Below are 19,114 nucleotides of genomic sequence, written 5' to 3'. Positions count from 1 at the left end.
CTTTTGCAGTGGGGCTTCAAAGAGGAGCATGAACAACACTGAACAAAGTGTCCAGTTGTGCATGAGGAGGAGACACTGTTGAAGGAAATAACGAAAGCTGTTCTGAAGAGTTGGTGAAAGATTCCATCTGATTCCCTCACAGAGGGATAGTGCAATCTGGGGGAGCAGTCTTACTCTCTGAAGTGTTTACAAGACGTATTGGGAGGAACCAGATGTGCCCGGGGAGCTGGGATAGTCCTTGTTTCAGGCTGTTCTGGACCATCTCTCACAATGTTTGTTTCTTTACAGCTGAGAAAGCCCAGAGGGCTGAGTCAGCCTGTGGTTCTGATCAGGGGCCATGATGCTGAGCTGCTCATGGGTGTCGTGAACAAGAACAGAGAGGCCCATGTGAAGATAGAGGTCAAGGAGCCACCAGCTTGGGTGAGACACACACCATTCCACTGTCTTCTGTATCCTCTCTCCCAAGGACTTTTCTAAAGCTGCTGGGTTTTCCTCCCGATGGACAGAGATCACAGCCCTTTGCAGGAGCTCTGCAGAGCCATTCTGCTTATCTGCATCATTCAGATGCTTTGCTGCAAATAAATGCTCAGAAGCTCTTTCAGCTTATTTAGTTCCTTTTGCTTAAAGATCATGAGTGAGGTGAGAGGATTTCCTATCATTTTATATGAGACTGAGCCTTGATTTTCTTATCTTGTGCTACCTTAGACCGCAGCCTATAGTGAGCTGAGGTGCTGCAAAACAAAAAATCCGTTCCTGCCAAAGTGTGCAGAAAAGTCTGAACCCTTTTTCTTTCAGCTGTAAAGAGCAAGGAATCAGAGTTGATGCATTCAAAGGCCGATGGTCAGGAAGAGATCTGAATTCCCCTGCTTATCCTCTAATTCCCACCTCTGCCACACAAGAGTAATCTATTTTCTGTTTTATCCATCAGCCAGACTACGATGTATGGATTCTTCTCACGGTGGTCAGCACTGTTGTTGTCATCATTTTGATTTTTGTTGTCCGCACAAAGTGCCAGCTGAACAGGACTCAGGTAAGCATCCCATGGATCAGATGTGTCTGAGGAAGCAGAAACACAACAATGGTAGCCACAAACCCAGTTTGGGGGAAGAAAAGTGCCTCTGTGACCTGGAGACAAGGCAGGTGCATGCCAAGGGTATGTGGAGCATCCCTTGTGCAGTGGCCTCGCTCTCCTCCCACCACCCCATGAGCATAGCAGCCTGCCACACTCCCTACACCTTTCAGAGCTTGTCTCAGCACCTAAAGCTGCGAAGTTGGCCTGCAAGCTCTTGATTTTAACAGTGTTACCTGTAGAAGATTTAGTATTTTAATAGAAACTAATTAAATAAAAGTCTTTACAGAGTTATATGTATCTCCAGATTTGAAAATACCCTGTTTTTTCCAATAGAAAGACATAAAATCCGGAACTGCTGAGTGGTTTTGAATGGCCAGTGCCAGACGTTTCTTGCTGGTGTCAAAGCCCCCTCTGGCTATGCCAGGTTAGGCAAAGAGTCGCCTCTGGAAATGAGTATTGTTCTCAAATCCCCAATAATCCCATTTTGAAAAGTGGAAGAGCCTCAAGGAACATGACAACACAAGGTTGACCCTCTCATGAAAGCCTCCTTTCTTTCTGTCAGGACTCCTTGCAGCAGCAGACCATGCAGGCCATCGGGCAGCTGGCCACACGCAACTACCAGGCCAGGTGCCGGCAGGCGTCACGGTGGGACTCCGCCAGCAGCTGCAGCTCAGCCCCAGTCTGTGCTATTTGCCTGGAGGAGTTCAGCGAGGGCCAGGTAGGCTGCAGGCGTGGCTGCTAGTGAGCATCAGCTCTGAGCTGCTTGGCTGTGGGCAGGCAGAGTTGCAGAAGGAGCTGAGCAGCTTGGCAGAGGTTGGGGGACCTTGGGCGTTTTCCTTCAGCAGCTCCTGAAAGTTGGGAAGGGGCCATCACTGATGGATATCTGCCTGCCCCTTGGCCAAAAAGCAGTGGCCCTGCTTGCAGATTCCAGTTCCCTACAGACGGGTCTCCAGCTGTCACTGAAGGATAAAATGCCCCTGATGTGTCCATGTTGAAACAATGGGGCAAAAGTGGGGTTTGCTTCTCCAAAACAGTCAGCCCATAATACCCCTTTACCCTGAGGACTAGCACCAATCCCAGGCATCACCCCCCAAAGCTGCATGCAGCCTCCTCTGTGCAAAGCTGGGCAGCAGGTGGCTCACTGTTAGATGTCTCCATCCTTCAAGTCTCACTTTCTGGAGCATCAAGAGCCCCCCTCCCTATGCTCAGCTCCTGGGACATGGTTCTCATTCAGCCTTCTCTCCCTGTTTCTCTTTAGGAACTGCGGATCATCTCGTGCTCCCATGAGTTTCACCGGGAGTGTGTTGACCCCTGGCTGCAGCAACACCACACGTGTCCACTTTGCATGTTCAATATTCTTGGTAGGGCTCAGACACAGCATTTTCTGGTTCAGGGGGACTACATACCCTTGGGTGATGCAGTGGGTGCATCATGGGAACGTGTCTCTGTGCATATGGGTATATGGGGTGGTGAGTGCATGGAGGTGTGGGGGATCTCTGTGTGTAAAAGCCCCCATCCCAGTGGTGCACAGTGAGGTGCTGGGCTGGGGCAGGATCAGAGCCAGTCTCAAGACCTATGGGGAAGGGAGGTGAGGGCTGGGGACTGGGGCACCAAAGAGGGTGCAGGACAATTTGCTGGCAGCCATGAGGACACAGACAGGACGTGGGTATGTAGTAGAGACTCGCAAGTGCCAGGCCAACTGTATCTGGGCCACAGGACATATGCTGAATACTACCTTCTCTCTTCTCAGCCCGAGACTCGGTTGACCAGGCCCCAGTGGCAGGCTCCAGGTTGGCCCCTCGGGACATGGAACCTGGACGGCGACTGCACCTTTTCCGCCAGCACCCAGGACATGCCCTTTACCACCTCCCACATGCCTACCCTCAGAGAAACCTCAGGAGCTTCCCCCCAGAGCCAGCCCATGGCAACCCTTTCTTCCACTCTCCGGAGCTCTCCCAGCTGGATTTCAGCACCATCCACTACATGCCCTACAGGCCAGCCACCTCTCTGCCTGCCTGCAGCCACCCATCCCCCCTGGTCCCTGGCTTGCAGGGCCAGCAGCATCCGAGCCCCACAGCATGTGGGCAGCCTCCGACACCCCATAGGATGTGCCCCCTGCAGCCCCAGCCCCCCTGCCTGGGACTCAAGGCAGCCCTGGCACAGCGGCAGCACCGGGCACCTGCCCTGCGCCGAGGGGCTGGCCATGGACACCAGCACAACAGCAGCGGCTCCGGGGAGAGCTATCTCACAGAGCACAGTGGGTACCTGGCAGATGGGCCGGGCAGTGACTCCAGCTCGGGGCCCTGCCACGGTTCCTCCAGCGACTCCATGTTGAACTGCACAGACGTCAGTCTGCAGGGCATCCATGGCAGCTGCTCCACGTTCCGCAGCTCCCTCAGCAGTGACTATGACCCGTTTGTGTACTGCAGCTCAGAGGGGCCCGCCACAGACAACGGGCAGGAGCGGCAGCGGCCACCAAGGGAGACGCGGCCCAGGTCCTTGGACCTGGTGGTGCCTGGGGGTGCTGCTCCATCCAAGGCCCAGGTGCTCAGCCATGTCCACTACCACCACCACCAGCACCACCACTACAGACGGGACGCAGAGTGCCCTCCTGGGCGGGCCGGCCAAGGGCCTGGGCAGCGCAAGTCCCGGTACTCTGGGACCAAGGTTGGCTTCCACGGTGCTCGGATGCAAAAGAGAGCTGAGAAGAGCCATCATTGTCAGCAGCCTGTGGAAGGCAGCACGGTGTTACAGGAGGCACCTCCAGCAGGACAGACAGCCTGTTCCCAGCAAGGCCGGGAGCCCCCACATGTCCCCTCTGCTTCTCTAAACAGGTTGGACTTCAGTCTAGATGCCACCAGACAATCAGGAGCAGCAGGCACGTCCCCTGTCCTGCTGCTGCAGAGACACAGCTTACAGAGTCGTCACCACAGAAGGAAAAGGAAATGTCCCCTGGAACCCGACCCCTCTCTCCTGCCTGAGGACTCAGCCTTGCCCAAAGCCTGTGACACTCACATTTCTCATGGCCACCCCACTGGCCACCGCTGCTCCCCTGAAGTCCAGCCCCTGATCCCAAGCGCTTCCTTGCCCTGCAGCTTGGGTGCTCGGCCACTTTGGAAGTGTTTAGTGCCACAGTCTAGCTCAGAGCTGAAAAAGCAGGAAGAGGGGATGTCAGGATGGGAGGGAAACCACACAGTTCCTGCTGGTTTCTCAGGGATGGGCACAGCAAAGCACAATCTGAGTCTTCGCCTGCACTGCCCACCGCAGCAGTGTAGTCAGGGTAAGTCTGGTATTGGCCTCTTCTTTCAGCAGGCAGGTGAGTGGAGGTGGTTTGCTGCAGGATGGGCATGAGGCTGCTCTGGGTGCTGGTAGACATTTGCACCTTAATGGTGGGCTCTCCTACAGGACCACTGGTGACAGAAGTTTTTCAGAGCTTACCTGTCCTGAGATGATGGCCTGAACAATTAGCATGTGTTAATACATCAGCTGAGTGCACCAAACCCTGCAATCTCATCCTAAAATAATACAAGTGAGAAATAAGGAAGCTGTTTAGGGGGTCTCTAGCCACTGGATTATCTCACAAAGGAAAGGGTGGAACCACAATTCTAAGTATCCTTACCGCAGTCTGGATGTCCTAGTGGCAAAGTCATTATTGTTAAGGCTTAGTGGGCTTAGTTGATACAGTTAACCCCAGCCTGCTGGACTCAACAAGGAAATGAGTGTGCATGGCCGGATGTAGTAGAGGAACAGACTAAATGAGTTTATGGATTTGCACATCCCTCCTGTCTCACCTGCCTCTGATGTGTGGGAGTTACTTTTTAGTGTCTTCTGAAAATTAGGTGTAATTAAGATTTGGCCTTTTGCCTGTACGTCAGTTCTGGCTCTCTCTGTGAGAGGGAAAATACCAGAACATTTGAAAGAGCCAGCCCAGGTTTAGCTCGCAAGCCTTGCTCTCTTGGACTCTGCAAATAGCAGCCTGCAAGTTAGCAAGGCCAGGTGCTGGCAGCAGAGCAGCACCTGGCTCCCTTCCTCACCCTGCCACTGACTCACTGCAGGTCCTGAGGCAAATCATTTTGATTTAGGTACCGAATACAGATCTGGCTGCCTAATTTCTGTTAAAATGCCGGCCTTAAACTCGTGACTCACCATGCCCATTGTACCACAGAGATAATAACTTCCTCCCCATGCTTGTCTATCCAGCCCAACACCACGCCCAGGCTCCTGGTTGTGCCGTGCCTGCAAGAAGGCATCAGGGCAGGGGGAAAGGCCGGATGGGCGCAGTGCCTGCGGCACGCTGGGCTCCCAGGCTCCCAGGAACAGGTTTTTCCCAGGCGCAGAAGAGCCTGGCTCTGCAGGTGATGGGGGAGTTTGTTCAAAGGGCCTGGAGGGAGGCTGCCACTTCAAGAGACACAGAGGCAGCAGCACAGGGATGTCTCTCCAATTTGCTGGTAGCTCTGAGGGCTGATGCGCCCTGAGCTGGAGACGGTGTGTGGCGATATCCTCAGGAAACAGCTCTGCCAGGACCGCAGCACAGTGGCAGGTTGCTCAGGAGCTGGTGTGAGCTCCCACTGCAAAACAAAGCCGAGGGACCGGTGTGACTCAGCATGGACCTCTCTGTCCCCAGCCCAGGTGCTGGCTGGGAAGGGACAATATCTGGGGAGGCAGTGCCACACCTGGGGCCAAAGGAGCCATGAGCAAGGGGGGACCAAAACAGCTCCCAGGGTTGCTCCATGTCCCTCTCACAGGGAGTGTCCTGTGCAGCGTGAATGGCCTCGTCCACCAGCCCACCATGGCCAGGACACGCAAGAATTGGCTGCCACCAGGACACACCAATCTTTCCATCCAGGTCTCAGGGCAGCTGGCGCTTCTTCCAGATGTGGCTGTGGAAGAGTACAGTGCAAGGAAGCACGTCACACCTTGCTGCTGTCTGTGACAGTGCAGGGCTTTGCCACCCACTGCCACCCTCCCTATGGGCTGCAGCAGTGTCTGGGCTTCCCTGGCAGGCTGTGGCCCAGGAAACTGCTGAAAGAGGAGCCCAGCTGCCACCCATTGGGGTGACTGTCCCCTAGTGTGGTGTGGCTACCTCGCATCTCCATGTTGCCTGGAGGCTGACACCATAAGCACATGGTGGGATGTGCCTCATGGTGCTGTGTTCTGTGACCGCACCCTGAAGTTTCAGGGGTATAGGTGCAACTGTCATTTCTTCATTCTTATATATTTTGTACCATGAGAAACAGGATCCCTATATTGGCTTGCCTGCTCTTAACTTCTCTCTATAGAAGAAGTGTATGAGCAAAAGAGCAGACACAGGAATGGACAGATTTAGAAATGGAGGTGCCAGGCTTGTGCAACACCATGCACTGGCTTTGGTGGCTACTGTTGTGTGTCCTTTGTAGGAAATGTGTGATGTACTGCCAGGTTTTGGTACTCTTTGTGATAAAACTCATGTTTTAAGCAGTGCCCCTTCCCTTCCCTTCCCTTCCCTTCCCTTCCCTTCCCTTCCCTTCCCTTCCCTTCCCTTCCCTTCCCTTCCCTTCCCTTCCCTTCCCTTCCCTTCCCTTCCCTTCCCTTCCCTTCCCTTCCCTTCCCTTCCCTTCCCTTCCCTTCCCTTCCCTTCCCTTCCCTTCCCTTCCCTTCCCTTCCCTTCCCTTCCCTTCCCTTCCCTTCCCTTCCCTTCCCTTCCCTTCCCTTCCCTTCCCTTCCCTTCCCTTCCCTCCCCTTCCCTCCCCTTCCCTCCCCTTCCCTCCCCTTCCCTCCCCTTCCCTCCCCTTCCCTTCCCTTCCCTTCCCTTCCCTTCCCTTCCCTTCCCTTCCCTTCCCTTCCCTTCCCTTCCCTTCCCTTCCCTTCCCTTCCCTTCCCTTCCCTTCCCTTCCCTTCCCTTCCCTTCCCTTCCCTTCCCTTCCCTTCCCTTCCCTTCCCTTCCCTTCCCTTCCCTTCCCTTCCCTTCCCTTCCCTTCCCTTCCCTTCCCTCTGTCTAAATTTTGTGATGTTTTATAGCCTGTGTTTTATTCTCCCCTGGTCTGTGCTCCTCCCTGCCTGTGACCCCCACACTGGGAGGATCTGTGCTGGGGACACCCTGGAGATGGAGGAGGGAAGGTGTGTCCCTCCAGCCTGGAGGGAAGGAGGGAGCAGGGATCCCCCTGGGGCACTCGCTGGCCCAGGGGACCTGCTGCTTGGGCTTCACAGTTCTAACATGGGGCTCCAAGGCATTGCAGAGGTACATGCTGCGATGCCTCTGTTGCTTTGTGGATTGTCCCAGAGGCCCAGATTTGTGCCCATCCTGATGGTGCAATGGGGAAGGCACTTGACACTTGCCCAGAGCCAGCACCAGCGTGACTTTCAAAGCATGTCCATTCAGGAAGCCTCTGGTCCCTCTTACCTCATTTTTGCCAGGAGCCCAAAGAACTGCTGTGTTTTAAAGCAGTGTCACTCTAAGTCTGTTTCACTGTAGTAGCTTCTGTGGTGCTTTCAGGAACAGACAGAGAGTCAAAATTTCCTTATAAGATTTATAAAATAATAGATTTTACTTTATTAGGAACTAGTAAAAGTTTCAGAGAGCAGAAGCTTGTGCAGGGGTTATATGGAAAAGCCATCAAGCTGAAAACATGTTGCTTGTAATGACACAACTTTTAAAGCTCTGATCACATCAGTACTTTATCTTACAAAGTCACTGCACAAAGATCAGTGGAGAACTGGTAAAAACAGCAAAGAACAATCCCAATAGACAGTCCTGTTTAAATGGGACACACAAAATATAGACAAGGAGTCCAAAGAGAAATGCATGTATGCCTCTAGATAAGTAAGTGTTGCAAGGTTAAAAATGTAAGTGGATGAATCAGAAAGCCTAGTTTTATATGAAATTTTTGACATGAACTTTTCAGAAGAATCGTAAACAACAACAAAAACACGGTGGCACTCTGCAATTTCCATGTGAAATTACAGACAAGAGTATGCCTTTTCTGGGGCACAGGAGGGACACTGTGTATTAAGGAGAGTATAAAGTCCCATGACAAGTAACACAAAATCCCCAATTGTACCTAAGTAGAAACACTATGGAATTTGGGTTATAATACAGTGCATTAGCACAGTCTGCAAACAAGTCTGTATATAAACATGAGACTCTTCTTAAAATAATAGTGAAAGAAGCAGTCAAAAGAAAAGATGCTTTTGGACACAGGGATCGTTTAAAGATGCAGTACCAGAAGCCCAGAGTCATACATATCACCAACCACAAAAAGGCCCCAGAAAAGGCTTGGTGGGGCAGCAGAGCAGAGAGAGCAATTAGAAGCAATAAGCCATTCTTCAAAAGTGAAGGTGTTGCCAGACAAGAAATCAGAAGAGAGTTGGATGTAAAGCTAAGTGCAGAGCCATGGTGAGGCAGGCCGGGAAAGACTTCTGTGAACAACTTGTGAAAAACAGAATGACTACTGGTGCAAGCATTTTCAGCTCCATCACAAGAAAGAAGCCTGCCAGAGGCTCTGCAGGTCCAGAGAGTAAGACAGGCCTAAGAGGGATGTTCAAGGGTTGTTAACAGCAAAGTAGAGGAGCAAAATGAATTTGCTGGATCAGTAATCAGCAGGGAAGTGCTTGAGGAAGTTCTCACCCTGGCACGTCTCTATTCAGGGCATGGGTTAGAGGATCCCACACAGATCAAGTCATCAGTATGAGCATTTCTGAAACAAATCAGTAAAGTGAACAGTAACAAATTGCCAGGGTTATTGATTATTCACCTGGGCATTCTGCAGGGGCTCAAATACAAAACTGCTAAACCAAAAATGTGGACTGTAATCTGTTACCCGTGCCCAGACCCAGAAGAAAGAGCTGAGGGCAGTATCAGCTTGAAATAGCTGAAGGAACAGAACGATGAGCCTGACTTTCCTGGCAAGCAAATTGTTAAAAGTTCAAATACAGGGTCTGACTTGTAGACACATGGCTAAATGTGAAACCCAGGGGAGGAGGCAACACAGCTTTTGTAGAGAGATAACGCCTCCCAGATCTTTTAAGGGAATGAAGCTCTCAAAGGATAAAAGGGAAGGTGCTTTCATAGGTAAATAACTGGCTAAAAAATAGGAGACAAAGTGCAGATCAGTCTTAATGGAGGAAAGTTACTCGGAAAGGGAGGGAAGTGGAGTTCTCCAGCTGTCAGCACCTTTCAGCAAGCTCATAAATATTCTGGGCACAGAGAGGAGATAACAAAGTTTTAAGAAGACAAAATCCTCCAGGATTGTCAGTTTTAAAACTGGTTACAAAGTGCTACAGAAGGATCTCCTGTTGCTGAGTTATTGGGCAATAAAGTGGTGGGTGAAATTCCATAACATAAAATGCCACACACAAGCAGAGCTGCTTCTAAATGCCTACACACAGTGATGGGCCCTTCTCAGCTAACTCAGAAAAACTGCATCCTGGACTTGCTGTTAGTAGTTCGGTCAACAAGTCAGGTGATTATTACGAGCTAGCTGGGAACAAGTACAGGACAAGCAGAAAGTGCCATCATGCAACTGCATGAATCTGTAGTGCTTTCAGAGCTAGAATGCACCACCCATCACCACTTCTCCCAAAAGGATGTAGTAGACCTGGGAGAAGTACAGGAGGATCGAGTACAGTCACAATGCTAAGGCTTTTTTGAGAAAGCTGAATATAGAGACTTTCATTTGAGAAAATGATGACTAGCAAAGGATATGAAACAGAGGATACAAAATCAGATAGAGCAGGGGAGAACACAGCTAAGAGACACTGTTTCTTATAACAAAATAAGTAGTGGCATCAAATGGGAAACAAGCTTTAAAACACCCAGTAAAGTAACACATGGCATAGAGAAACTGTGATGTTCATTGCCCAGAGGATGTACATGCCAGAAGTAAAATGGGTTCAAGAGCCTAGATCAAGAGCTATCAAATGCAGAGATGCAAATACAATCTCTGGCTCAGGAAGTCCCTAAACCAGGGTTTCCAGAAGCTGACAGTGCTCCTGTGGGATGTGGCACCCTCCAGGTATGTGCTTACCTCGCCCAGCTGCAAGGTGAGGCTGAAGCTTGGTAAGGCTGAATCGCAGCCCCTGTAGAAACTCCCCTTTCCCAGGCAGTACCACGCACTGGCATCATGGGGAATAATGCTGTCTGCAGACATCACCAGGGTGCCTGCAATGGCCCCAAAGATGCTTGCATAACCCTGGAGTTTATACAGCTTTTCTTGGTGGGTTTTGCATAAAGATACATCCACACTTTTCTTGCCTGGGAGACTATGCCAAGGACTTACAGCTCTGACTAGTTTAAACGAAGAATCAATCCTCAAGCAGCACTGAAAGGCTCTTTTTAAGAGAAGTCAGACAACTAGCAATGAATTACATCTAGATGGCTTCCTACACCACCCCAGCATGCAAGGATCTCATCCCAGAACAGCTGCATTACTCCCTGCGCAGAATGAAACCTCTTGCTTTCTCTCTCTGGGAAATCTCATCTCCTGCAGCATGCTGTCAGCATCCTCCCTCTCTCCCCCAGCTCCTGCTTGTCTTCTCAGCTATTCCCTTTCATGTCACGTCTTTGATCTTTGCTAGAGAAGGCGAAAGGGATTAGGGGCAGGGAAAGACCACCATTACAAGTTAATACCCAAAGAACAAGATTTCTGTTGTATCAGCAAGGTGTGCTCCTTCAGGCCATTGCTCTGTGCGGTTCTCCACAGCCAGCCCAGCAGCTGGGGATCTCTCACCTATCTCTAGATTCAACACTTTTTTTAACTTTTCTTTTGGTTTGTATTGACATTCACACACACAAACACAGTTTTCAGAAAATACTTTAATAACCCTCTTTGAGGCTCAGGACTTCTGATGATCACAGGGCAATCAAAGCTATACAGACTCTTCTGCATTGCACATAAGCCAGTGTACATGAGAAGCAGCTGGCAACAGCTTATTCAGCATACTGGCTACACAAATCACAAGTGCCAGATACTCTCAAACTCTGCCTTCTGGTACTTTAGCCATGACCTGCACACATACATATATATACATATAATGCTGTGTCTGTCCATTCATTTTCCCACATCTATTAGCTACATTTTCAAAGCAGATTCCCCTTTAGTTGTTTTCTTCCCATATATTTAATTTGCAGAGGTTTTGTTCCTACAGCTTGCAATTTGTAATGAACAAGACTTTGCTGTGACTGTTTTGAAAAGACATTTTGAATTGCTCTCTGTGAATAGCTATATGGGCATTTGGTTCTCTTTGATCTCAGGAACATTCAGGAAAAGGGAATGTGAAAAATAATGCATGTATGCATTTACTGGGCTATGCTTACTCTGTGTGAGAGGCTTGAGAGACATCTGGGAAAGGGAACATGGTGCATGCACAAACACTCAGCCACATTAGAGAGAAAAAGACTATTTGAAGCAGTAACTGAGGGTGCACAGTTTCTAGGCAGCCCTTACTTGAATGTTTCAATGCAATCTACTCAACACTTGCCTGTCAGTAGTTCACCAGGTGAGGGCGGCTGGTGAGGAGCATGAACTACAGACCTTGCTGGCTGGCCACAGAGGACTGGCATTAGTGGCCAACAACAAGTCATTGGGTTTGGCTCTTTTGAGACTCTGAAACAATTTGTGCAACCTCTGAACACCATGAAATGCACGTGCCATACCATTCTTGCATGCACACCTCTCTTACAGTCTCCTTCTGTTGTCTGGAGTTTCTTTTGTTGTTGTCCCCTGTGCCTGGAGTGTGATGCCGTGGCACTGTGTGAATATGAACCAGTGTTATGTTTTGGTGCTAATCATTTTTTAAAAAGGCTGTATAGATTTTCCTTCAAGAGCAAACATCAAAAAGCCTTAAAAGAAAATATCTAGTAGGAATATGAATCCTGAGATTTGCCATATCCTTAGCCTGTATTTTCTGAATATTCAAGTATGAGTTTGATGCCTTATCCTTACGTTTTATTGTGCATTGACATAACCTGATTGTAGAGGGGGTAGAAAAGCCCCTCAAAAATACTGAGAGAAACTTTGTGGCTTTCACTGCAGAATCCAATCTCCCTATTGCAATAGTTGAGGTCCCAGCAGTGCAAGGTCCCGAAGCATTCAGCTTGCTGTAGCTTACACTTTTTTTTTTTTTTTTTTTTTTTGTTTTGTTTTGTTTTTCTGAATGCAGGATCTGAAGAGGAGGTCCAGGATGTCCATGAACACTCAGTTTAATAAGACACTGGCTAATTTGCTTACGGGAGAGCTGAAGTGAACAAAGATGTTCAGCATACCAGCCGTAGTGGAGCTCACATCTTGGTCTCTGCACAGGAAGCATAATAACCAGCCCTGACCTGCAAGGCCCACACTGTGATGCAGACTGCACATAAGCAATGTGATGCTTGTGGTCTCCTCATGTTTTCCATGTTGCAGTGGTCACACAAATGCAGAGTTGTGTTCTTCAGGTCTTCTCCTTCGAAGGCACAAGCAGCCTGTCTTCATCCAGCAGCATCTGTCTGCATGGGCTAGCTTGCTCAGAGACCAGTTCTGGGAGTCACCAGCTGGAGAGCTCGCGGAGTGAGTGCAAGCTGCTATTTTGGCATGTTGATGCCACAGAAGGTTTTGCTAAACACTTCAAAAATAAACAAGTCTTCAAGACCAAAAGCTGCAGAAATTACTTTCTGTGGCCCCTTAGCTCTTGACTTCATTTGCTCTCTTAGGTCAAAGCCAGACTTCTTCATTTAACTTTTCCACTTTTATCTCAGACACAGCAACAAGCTGTTCTCCATCTCAGCACTCAGGTCTGCCCTGCAAGGTGCTTCTTCTGACTTCATTGGAAACCAATATCTCTCACCACTTTTGATGACTTTGTTGTCCCTCAGCCATCTGCTGCATTTTGCCAGCAGTGGTAGAGGTGAAGATGCAGGGACAATGGCCATTTCTGAGAAAGAGCTGGGTCATGTTTTCTCCATTGCAAAGAATCCACCCTGTCATTGGGTAATGTGAACAAGTCTCTCATTCAACCTGTAACTTCATCTATCCTCAAAATAGGTGTGGTAGCCAGCCCTGTTAAGAGCTTACATTTTTGAGCATACTTCAAACTTGAGATGCCCCCATCACAGGAGTCATGGAAAGTCCCTGAGTTCACATGACTCGACTCCTGCTTCTCTCCTTCCTCTCTCATTTCCCCAAGACAGAGCAAAAAGTCCCAGCAAAAGCATCTGTAAGAAATGCAGAGCAGAGCCCCATCTATCACCCAGCGTTATCTTTGTATTTCTGTGAGATGCTTGAAATGATCTTGCAAAGGAGTTTTTCAAAATACCCTTTTGCCTTTTCTAGCATTTTGATGGTGGAGAAAACCTGAGAAATTTCTAGGCTCTGGACTTACTCCCTTCTTACCCCATTTGTGGTATGGTTTTGGAATATTCCCAATTCTTGTTTCCTATGCCTCATAATTTGGAGACATACAAGTAAAATAAAGTCTGGCAAATTCAAAAGATAAACAGTTTTCCTGCAGCAGGGAATGAGACTGTGGAGTTCATTGCCTTGAAGGATCATTCAGGCCAAAGAATTAGCCAGATTCCCATGTGGAGTGCACGTTTGTAGGGCACCAAGACTATCTCAAGTTTTCAGAGTTAACGAAACATTGGCAAGGGAGCTGAAGGTAACTTCTGAAACCTGCTATAGGGATAAACATTCCCCCCATCTGCTCTGTGGTAAGTTTTCTGTATCTTCCTGTGAAGCAACAGCCTCTTCCCCAGGCCAGGAGTGCAATGGTTAGGCAGTCCCAGTTCAGACTAATCATGCCTCTGCCTTCCTTCATTTCTGATGAAGGTTTCTACGGGGCTTGCTGCCCTTAATCTTTGAAAAAGGCATCTTTGTCCCAGCTGGCAGTCACTAACATGATGTTATTAAAAGTCAACCAATAACACTGTTTTAAACATAACTTTATTCCTTTGCTGGTGTTCATTTTCTTGTCTCCTGTGATCAACCCACTGCAGGACCTCTGAGTCTAGAGAAAAGCTGAATTTGTCACATTAAAAAAAAAAAAAAAAAAAAAAAAAAAAAAAAAAAAAACAGCAGAATTATACTCTAACCCTTTCGGTCTCTTCTTGTTTTATCCCTTGCAAGAAAGTCTGTCTTAAACTAGAGGGAAAAAAAAAATAACAATAATAATAATAAAGCCAGGAGAGGGTCTAGATTCTCCCAGTTCAACTTTCTGTGTATGTGGCACATGGCTCCTCTCAACCAGCTCCCTACATCCTTGGCCATCTAGAGGGCTCAAGGTGACTTTAAAGAGGGGGGTGTCTTGAAGTCAGGGTGCTCACACTGGTTTCTTTAGGAGTCAGGAAGGCTGAGAGCCTCCAGGGATGCATTTCACTGCCTCAAAGGAATGAGTGTCTAGTTGGCAGTCTAAAAGTACTTTTTCTCTTTTCTTCTTTATCCTTAAAAAAGGAGAACTCTTGAGTCTGCAGCAAGTCCCAAGGTTACTGGAGAAAGTGGTCAGTACTAGCAAACCCTTTCCACTCCCTACTGCAGTATTACTGGGCTGTGCAGGGCAACGCCCACTTGAAAGTGTTTTCATTTTCTGATTTTTATTCTGCTGCTACTTTTCATCCAGAAAACAGACATCTCAGATGCTAGGCCCTCTCCATGGGGCTTCCTGTGAGAGTGTGCAGGTCTATCTAGGCGGGTTCTCAGATGGGAAGAGAGGGAGGAATTCTATAGGAAGGTGTTTTTTGAATCCTCTTCTGTAAATGGACTACAATCCTTGGCTGCCTACAAGAGAAGAAGTATCATCTGAGAAAATGGGAAATGGTTCCTCTCAGTTCCTGCATATCTCACGTCTTAAGTGATACTTTTGAGTGGTCAGTACCCCTAGGCTCCATCACTAAATGTCTTCAGTATCACTGCAATGAAACAGTTCATTTTCCTTCATTGAGTCCAAAGACCCAGCTGAAAACTGATGGAAGCCAGAGCATCCTGAACTCACTCTATCCACAACCAAGCCATCGGTCCTTCCTCGGGGATGCCTTTCTTCCCAGGACCTTCAACCCCACCGAGTTAGGTTGCTGTGGGCAGAGTGCCTAGGCTGGCTGGACCTCCTCCATTTCTGCACAGAGCCTCTGTTCCTCCCTTCTCTAAAGTTCAGATCCTTTTGAAATGTGAATATAAGTTTTGTTTTTCTGAGTCTGTCCTAGCTCTTGGGGCTTGAGAATAAATTATGACCCAAAACGGAATAGGTTTTATATATATGCAGAACTGTGTATTTATGTCTGATAGAAACAAAGATGTGTGAATATGCTGATGTGCTCAGAAATATATTTATTTACTAATATATTTATCCACGTATCATGTCTGCTCGTGTGTTTTTGTTCTGTACCAAGACGAGTTTGTGTTGGAAACAAGCGCCTGTTCGCCACGCCACGCAAGTGAGTTGTTTCTGACAACCCGTGGCTGCCGCCGCAGCCGGCCAGGTGAAGCCTCGCTGCCCAGCGAGCGCGGGGAGCTGCAAACACCGCCGAGGTCAGGGCACGGGGCGAGGCCTCGTCCCCCGGGGCTGCAGCAGGCAGAGCGGGCCTCCGGCACCTCGAAGCTCCCGCGACCTCCGGCCCGGCCTCGGCTCCCCGAGAGCCCGGCCCCGCCGCTGGGCTGCGGGCGGCTCCCGCCGGGCCCGAGGCCGCGGCCCCTCAGCGGCTCCCGGGCTCGCCTCTGCCCGCCCTCCCCGCTCCTCTCGGCCCGGCCGCGGTCCCGGCGTGCGGCGCTGCCCGCGGCCTCTCCCCCTCCGTCCCTCCCTGGCGGCGCTCTGCCGCCCTCCTGCGGGGCCGCGGCTGGGCGCAGCCGCCACGGGCAGGCCCGGCCCGGCCCGGCCCCGTCCTGCGCTTGCGCGGCGGCGGCGGCGGCGGCGGCGGGATGGCGCTGGAGACCGTCCCCAAGGACCTGCGGCACCTCCGGGCCTGCCTCCTCTGCTCCCTCGTCAAGGTGCGCCCGGCCCGAGCCCCCCCCGGCCCCGCCCGCGCCTCCCCCCGCCCCGCCTCGGCCTCCCTGTCCCGGCCCGGGCCCCTCTCCGCCGGCCGAGGCCCGGCCCGCCCGCTCGGCCCTTCTTCCGCCTGCCCGGGCCTCCTTCGCGCTCCGCCGGGCCCGGGGCTCCGTCTCGGCCCCGGCACTGGCTTCCCTCGCTCCCGCCGGCGCTGCCCGGCTCTCCCCTCCCTCCCCGGCCGGCTGCAGCCCCTCCTGTCCCCGGCCTGTCCCTGCGCTGACGCTTTAGTCCCCCTCAGACCATCGACCAGTTCGAGTACGACGGCTGCGACAACTGCGATGCCTACCTGCAGATGAAGGGCAACCGCGAGATGGTCTACGACTGCACCAGCTCCTCTTTCGACGGGTGAGTGGGGCCGTGATCAGGGGCTGCTCGGCAGCCCCAGTGCCATGGCACTTTGGCTGGGAGATTCCCTCACACCCCTCTCTCCCACAGGATCATTGCGATGATGAGCCCGGAGGACAGCTGGGTCTCCAAGTGGCAGCGCATCAGTGAGTGTCTCTCCCTCCTGGGTTGGACAGGAGCAAACTGTTCTGCAGCAGACCCCTCTCTGGGGCAGTGGGAGCTGTTCTTTGGGTTGCTGCAGGGGTTTCTGGCTGCTGTTCCGGATGAGGGGGCATCTGTGCAGGCTGAGGCTGGTGGGGGCTTTTGCCCATCTGGCTGTTGCCATGCAGAGAATCTCAGTGTTTTCTTTCCCCCAGGTAACTTCAAGCCGGGTGTATATGCAGTGTCTGTGACTGGCCGCCTTCCCCAAGGTAATGCTGCCGGCTTGTGTAAGGCACTCCTGCACGGATGGCAACTGATGGCTTATTCTGTATACTAAGCATTGTATATTAGCCAGTTACACTCTTGATTGTATTATGCCATATGTGATAAAATCAGCATTTAGGGATTCAGTAGACACGGTGTGTTACAAACACAGCACACACCATGTGGGTGAAAGGATTAGCCAGGTGACTGCAAAAAGACTTTAAATGGGAGGCTGGGTTCAGGTGTTCTGTAGACAGGTTTTCTACCTGGAGTCATTCAGCAGTCTGTCTGCCAGAAGTTGATATTAAAATGCTGTTGAATAAAACCTGTGATACTGGACAGCATCAAAGTGATAAACTGTGATTAAAGGATGACTACCGAAAGTGGGCACATTTCAAACTGTTCAGCTACAGGGGAACACAAAGGTTTGTCCATGAAAATGAGTTGTGCAGAAAAGGGTGCTGTTTGAAAAATGATCTTGAGAAGGATGGTTGAGCGGATACCCCTTCCATTGTAATACTGCACTGTTAAGCTATGATGGGTTTTATTCATTTATAAACAGAGTATGCAGCAAGTTGGCCTTACCTTCATAAAGCAGAGATTATACTTTCCATTTGGACAAGAGGCCCTGTCCTGTCCACAGTCCTTGATCAGACATCTAACCTGAGCCCCTTCCTAGGAGTACTACAATCTCACATCTCTGGTATAAAAGCCACGCTTTTGTCTGGAATCCTAAGCCCTGACCTGAGTTCCGCTGTCTGTGTTGGGAGAGGTGGAACATCATGAGGTTTGAAGCCTCCTGGCACAGCTTTGGACACATCTGAAACAAGTGGAACATAGCAAGTGATGGCATGTGCTCCATGCAGCTGCAGGCAGAGCACAACGTGGAGCACAGGGCAGAAGGAGAGGGTACATGTAGGAGATGCTCTTTGGCCTTGGTTAGAGTGTGTGGCATCTTCATATCGCAGGCAGAGGTGAGAGAGAACTGGGGAATGCAGGAACCACTGAGAGACTGCACTCAAGGGCCTTGAAGGCTGTCATTTGTCTGTCCCTGGTGTGTGGTGCTGATGAGAGCTATCCTGAACCACATGATGCTATTCTGCTGTCATTTCTTACAGGGTTACTGAGAAGGTGGAACGTGTAGACAAGTCATGGAAATGACTGAGAGGTTTAAGAATTACATTAAGAGCTTGGCCCATGCAGTATGGTCATAATATTCAGACATCTGCAGGTAGAAAATAATGTAAACAAAATGTCTACTCAGTTCTTTCCCAAAGCAAAGTGAGAGTTGATGTCTGGGAGCTCTGTCTAGGCATTTAAATCAGAAGAGGGAACTTCACTATTAACAGTGAAGTTTACAAAGTGTTAGAAGAAACTGAGAAGAAGATTGTTCAGTTCTTAATCTCTGCAGTGAAGGCTACATGATACAGCAATCAGATTTTTTTAGGGCTTCTCCTAGAGAATACTGAAATGTGTTTGTCTCCTTGCTGCAGGGATCGTCCGAGAGCTGAAGAGCCGTGGTGTGGCTTACAAGTCCCGAGACACAGCTATAAAAACCTAAGGGGCTCTTGTGCTGTGTGGAGGATTCCCTGGTGCTCCACTGGGCAGTTTGGAGGAGCAACTGGCATGTGGGGCGCTGTTCTGAAACCTTTTAGTTGTAGTATGTGGGAAAATGAACCTGGACTCAGAGGGAGCTTGCTGGCTCAGCTTTTCTTGCTGAGCCAGCAAGAAATACCTATGGACTCAGTCACACTGCTGTCTGACGACGAAGACCATAAAAATCTGTTAGATCCTTGAAAGAGACTGGGAAAGAGGTGTTTAATGTTAATGCACAAACATTTTATAATTACCATGGGTAAGAAGAGAGCTGGGACACATCTGTAAATATTTCAATAAAACATGGTGCTTGGTCAGAATTGAGTCCATCTTGTATTCTCAGTCACAAGTTTCACCTACCACTGAGTGCAGATGTATGAGGAAGGGTTTTGTACTCAGTGCTGGGCCTGCCACACTGCTGGTGCAGTTCAGAGCCTACAACAACCATTGTATAGCATGGACCCAATTCCCATCTCTAGAGGAGGATCCTGAACTTGGCTGAATTGGGGTGTCCATTACTAGGAGTGAGCAGACTTGCAATTTGTCCCATATGTCTCATGGCTGGATGGAATAGGTAGGGTGATGTAGAGTATTCCACGTGGAGGTTGTTATATGGAGGTCACAGTGCCCTGGGCCTGCAGGGTCCTGCAGAATGAATGTGGAAGCAGACTTGAAGGACCTTGGATCTGCTCTTGGTGGCCTCCAGAGCCT

General features: G+C 50.0%; 2 protein-coding genes across 2 annotated transcripts in view; both read left to right on the top strand.

The window, feature by feature from the left end:
• Window positions 1–12,355, top strand: part of RNF43 (ring finger protein 43) — a 61,742-nt gene extending 49,387 nt beyond the window's left edge. Inside the window, exons 4-9 of the mRNA XM_032201046.1 lie at window positions 289–420; window positions 929–1,030; window positions 1,635–1,790; window positions 2,331–2,433; window positions 2,823–4,352; window positions 12,209–12,355. Coding sequence (XP_032056937.1) covers window positions 289–420; window positions 929–1,030; window positions 1,635–1,790; window positions 2,331–2,433; window positions 2,823–4,352; window positions 12,209–12,252 — 2,067 coding nt within the window. The 3' untranslated portion in view covers window positions 12,253–12,355. The remainder of the gene's footprint in view (window positions 1–288; window positions 421–928; window positions 1,031–1,634; window positions 1,791–2,330; window positions 2,434–2,822; window positions 4,353–12,208) is intronic.
• A 3,562-nt stretch (window positions 12,356–15,917) lies between these two features.
• Window positions 15,918–18,723, top strand: SUPT4H1 (SPT4 homolog, DSIF elongation factor subunit). Its single transcript, XM_032200838.1, has 5 exons — window positions 15,918–15,999; window positions 16,296–16,402; window positions 16,493–16,548; window positions 16,759–16,812; window positions 18,301–18,723. The coding sequence occupies exons 1-5, from the start codon at window positions 15,931–15,933 to the stop codon at window positions 18,366–18,368; spliced, it is 354 nt and encodes a 117-aa protein (XP_032056729.1). The 5' UTR covers window positions 15,918–15,930; the 3' UTR covers window positions 18,369–18,723.
• The last annotated feature ends 391 nt before the right edge of the window (window positions 18,724–19,114 follow it).

The sequence above is a fragment of the Aythya fuligula genome, chromosome 20 (genome assembly GCF_009819795.1).
Source record: "Aythya fuligula isolate bAytFul2 chromosome 20, bAytFul2.pri, whole genome shotgun sequence".
Taxonomy (NCBI): domain Eukaryota; kingdom Metazoa; phylum Chordata; class Aves; order Anseriformes; family Anatidae; genus Aythya; species Aythya fuligula.
Note: the sequence above shows the minus strand (reverse complement) of the source record. Positions and strands in the feature narration are given on the sequence as shown.

Bases quoted from the DNA above. Each gene is read 5' to 3' on its own strand.
- SUPT4H1 (XM_032200838.1), top strand. From the start codon at position 15,931: ATGGCGCTGGAGACCGTCCCCAAGGACCTGCGGCACCTCCGGGCCTGC. The intron at 16,000-16,295 runs GTGCGCCCGGCC...AGTCCCCCTCAG, and splicing joins TCCTCTGCTCCCTCGTCAAG to ACCATCGACCAGTTCGAGTA. The intron at 16,813-18,300 runs GTAATGCTGCCG...TCCTTGCTGCAG, and splicing joins GACTGGCCGCCTTCCCCAAG to GGATCGTCCGAGAGCTGAAG.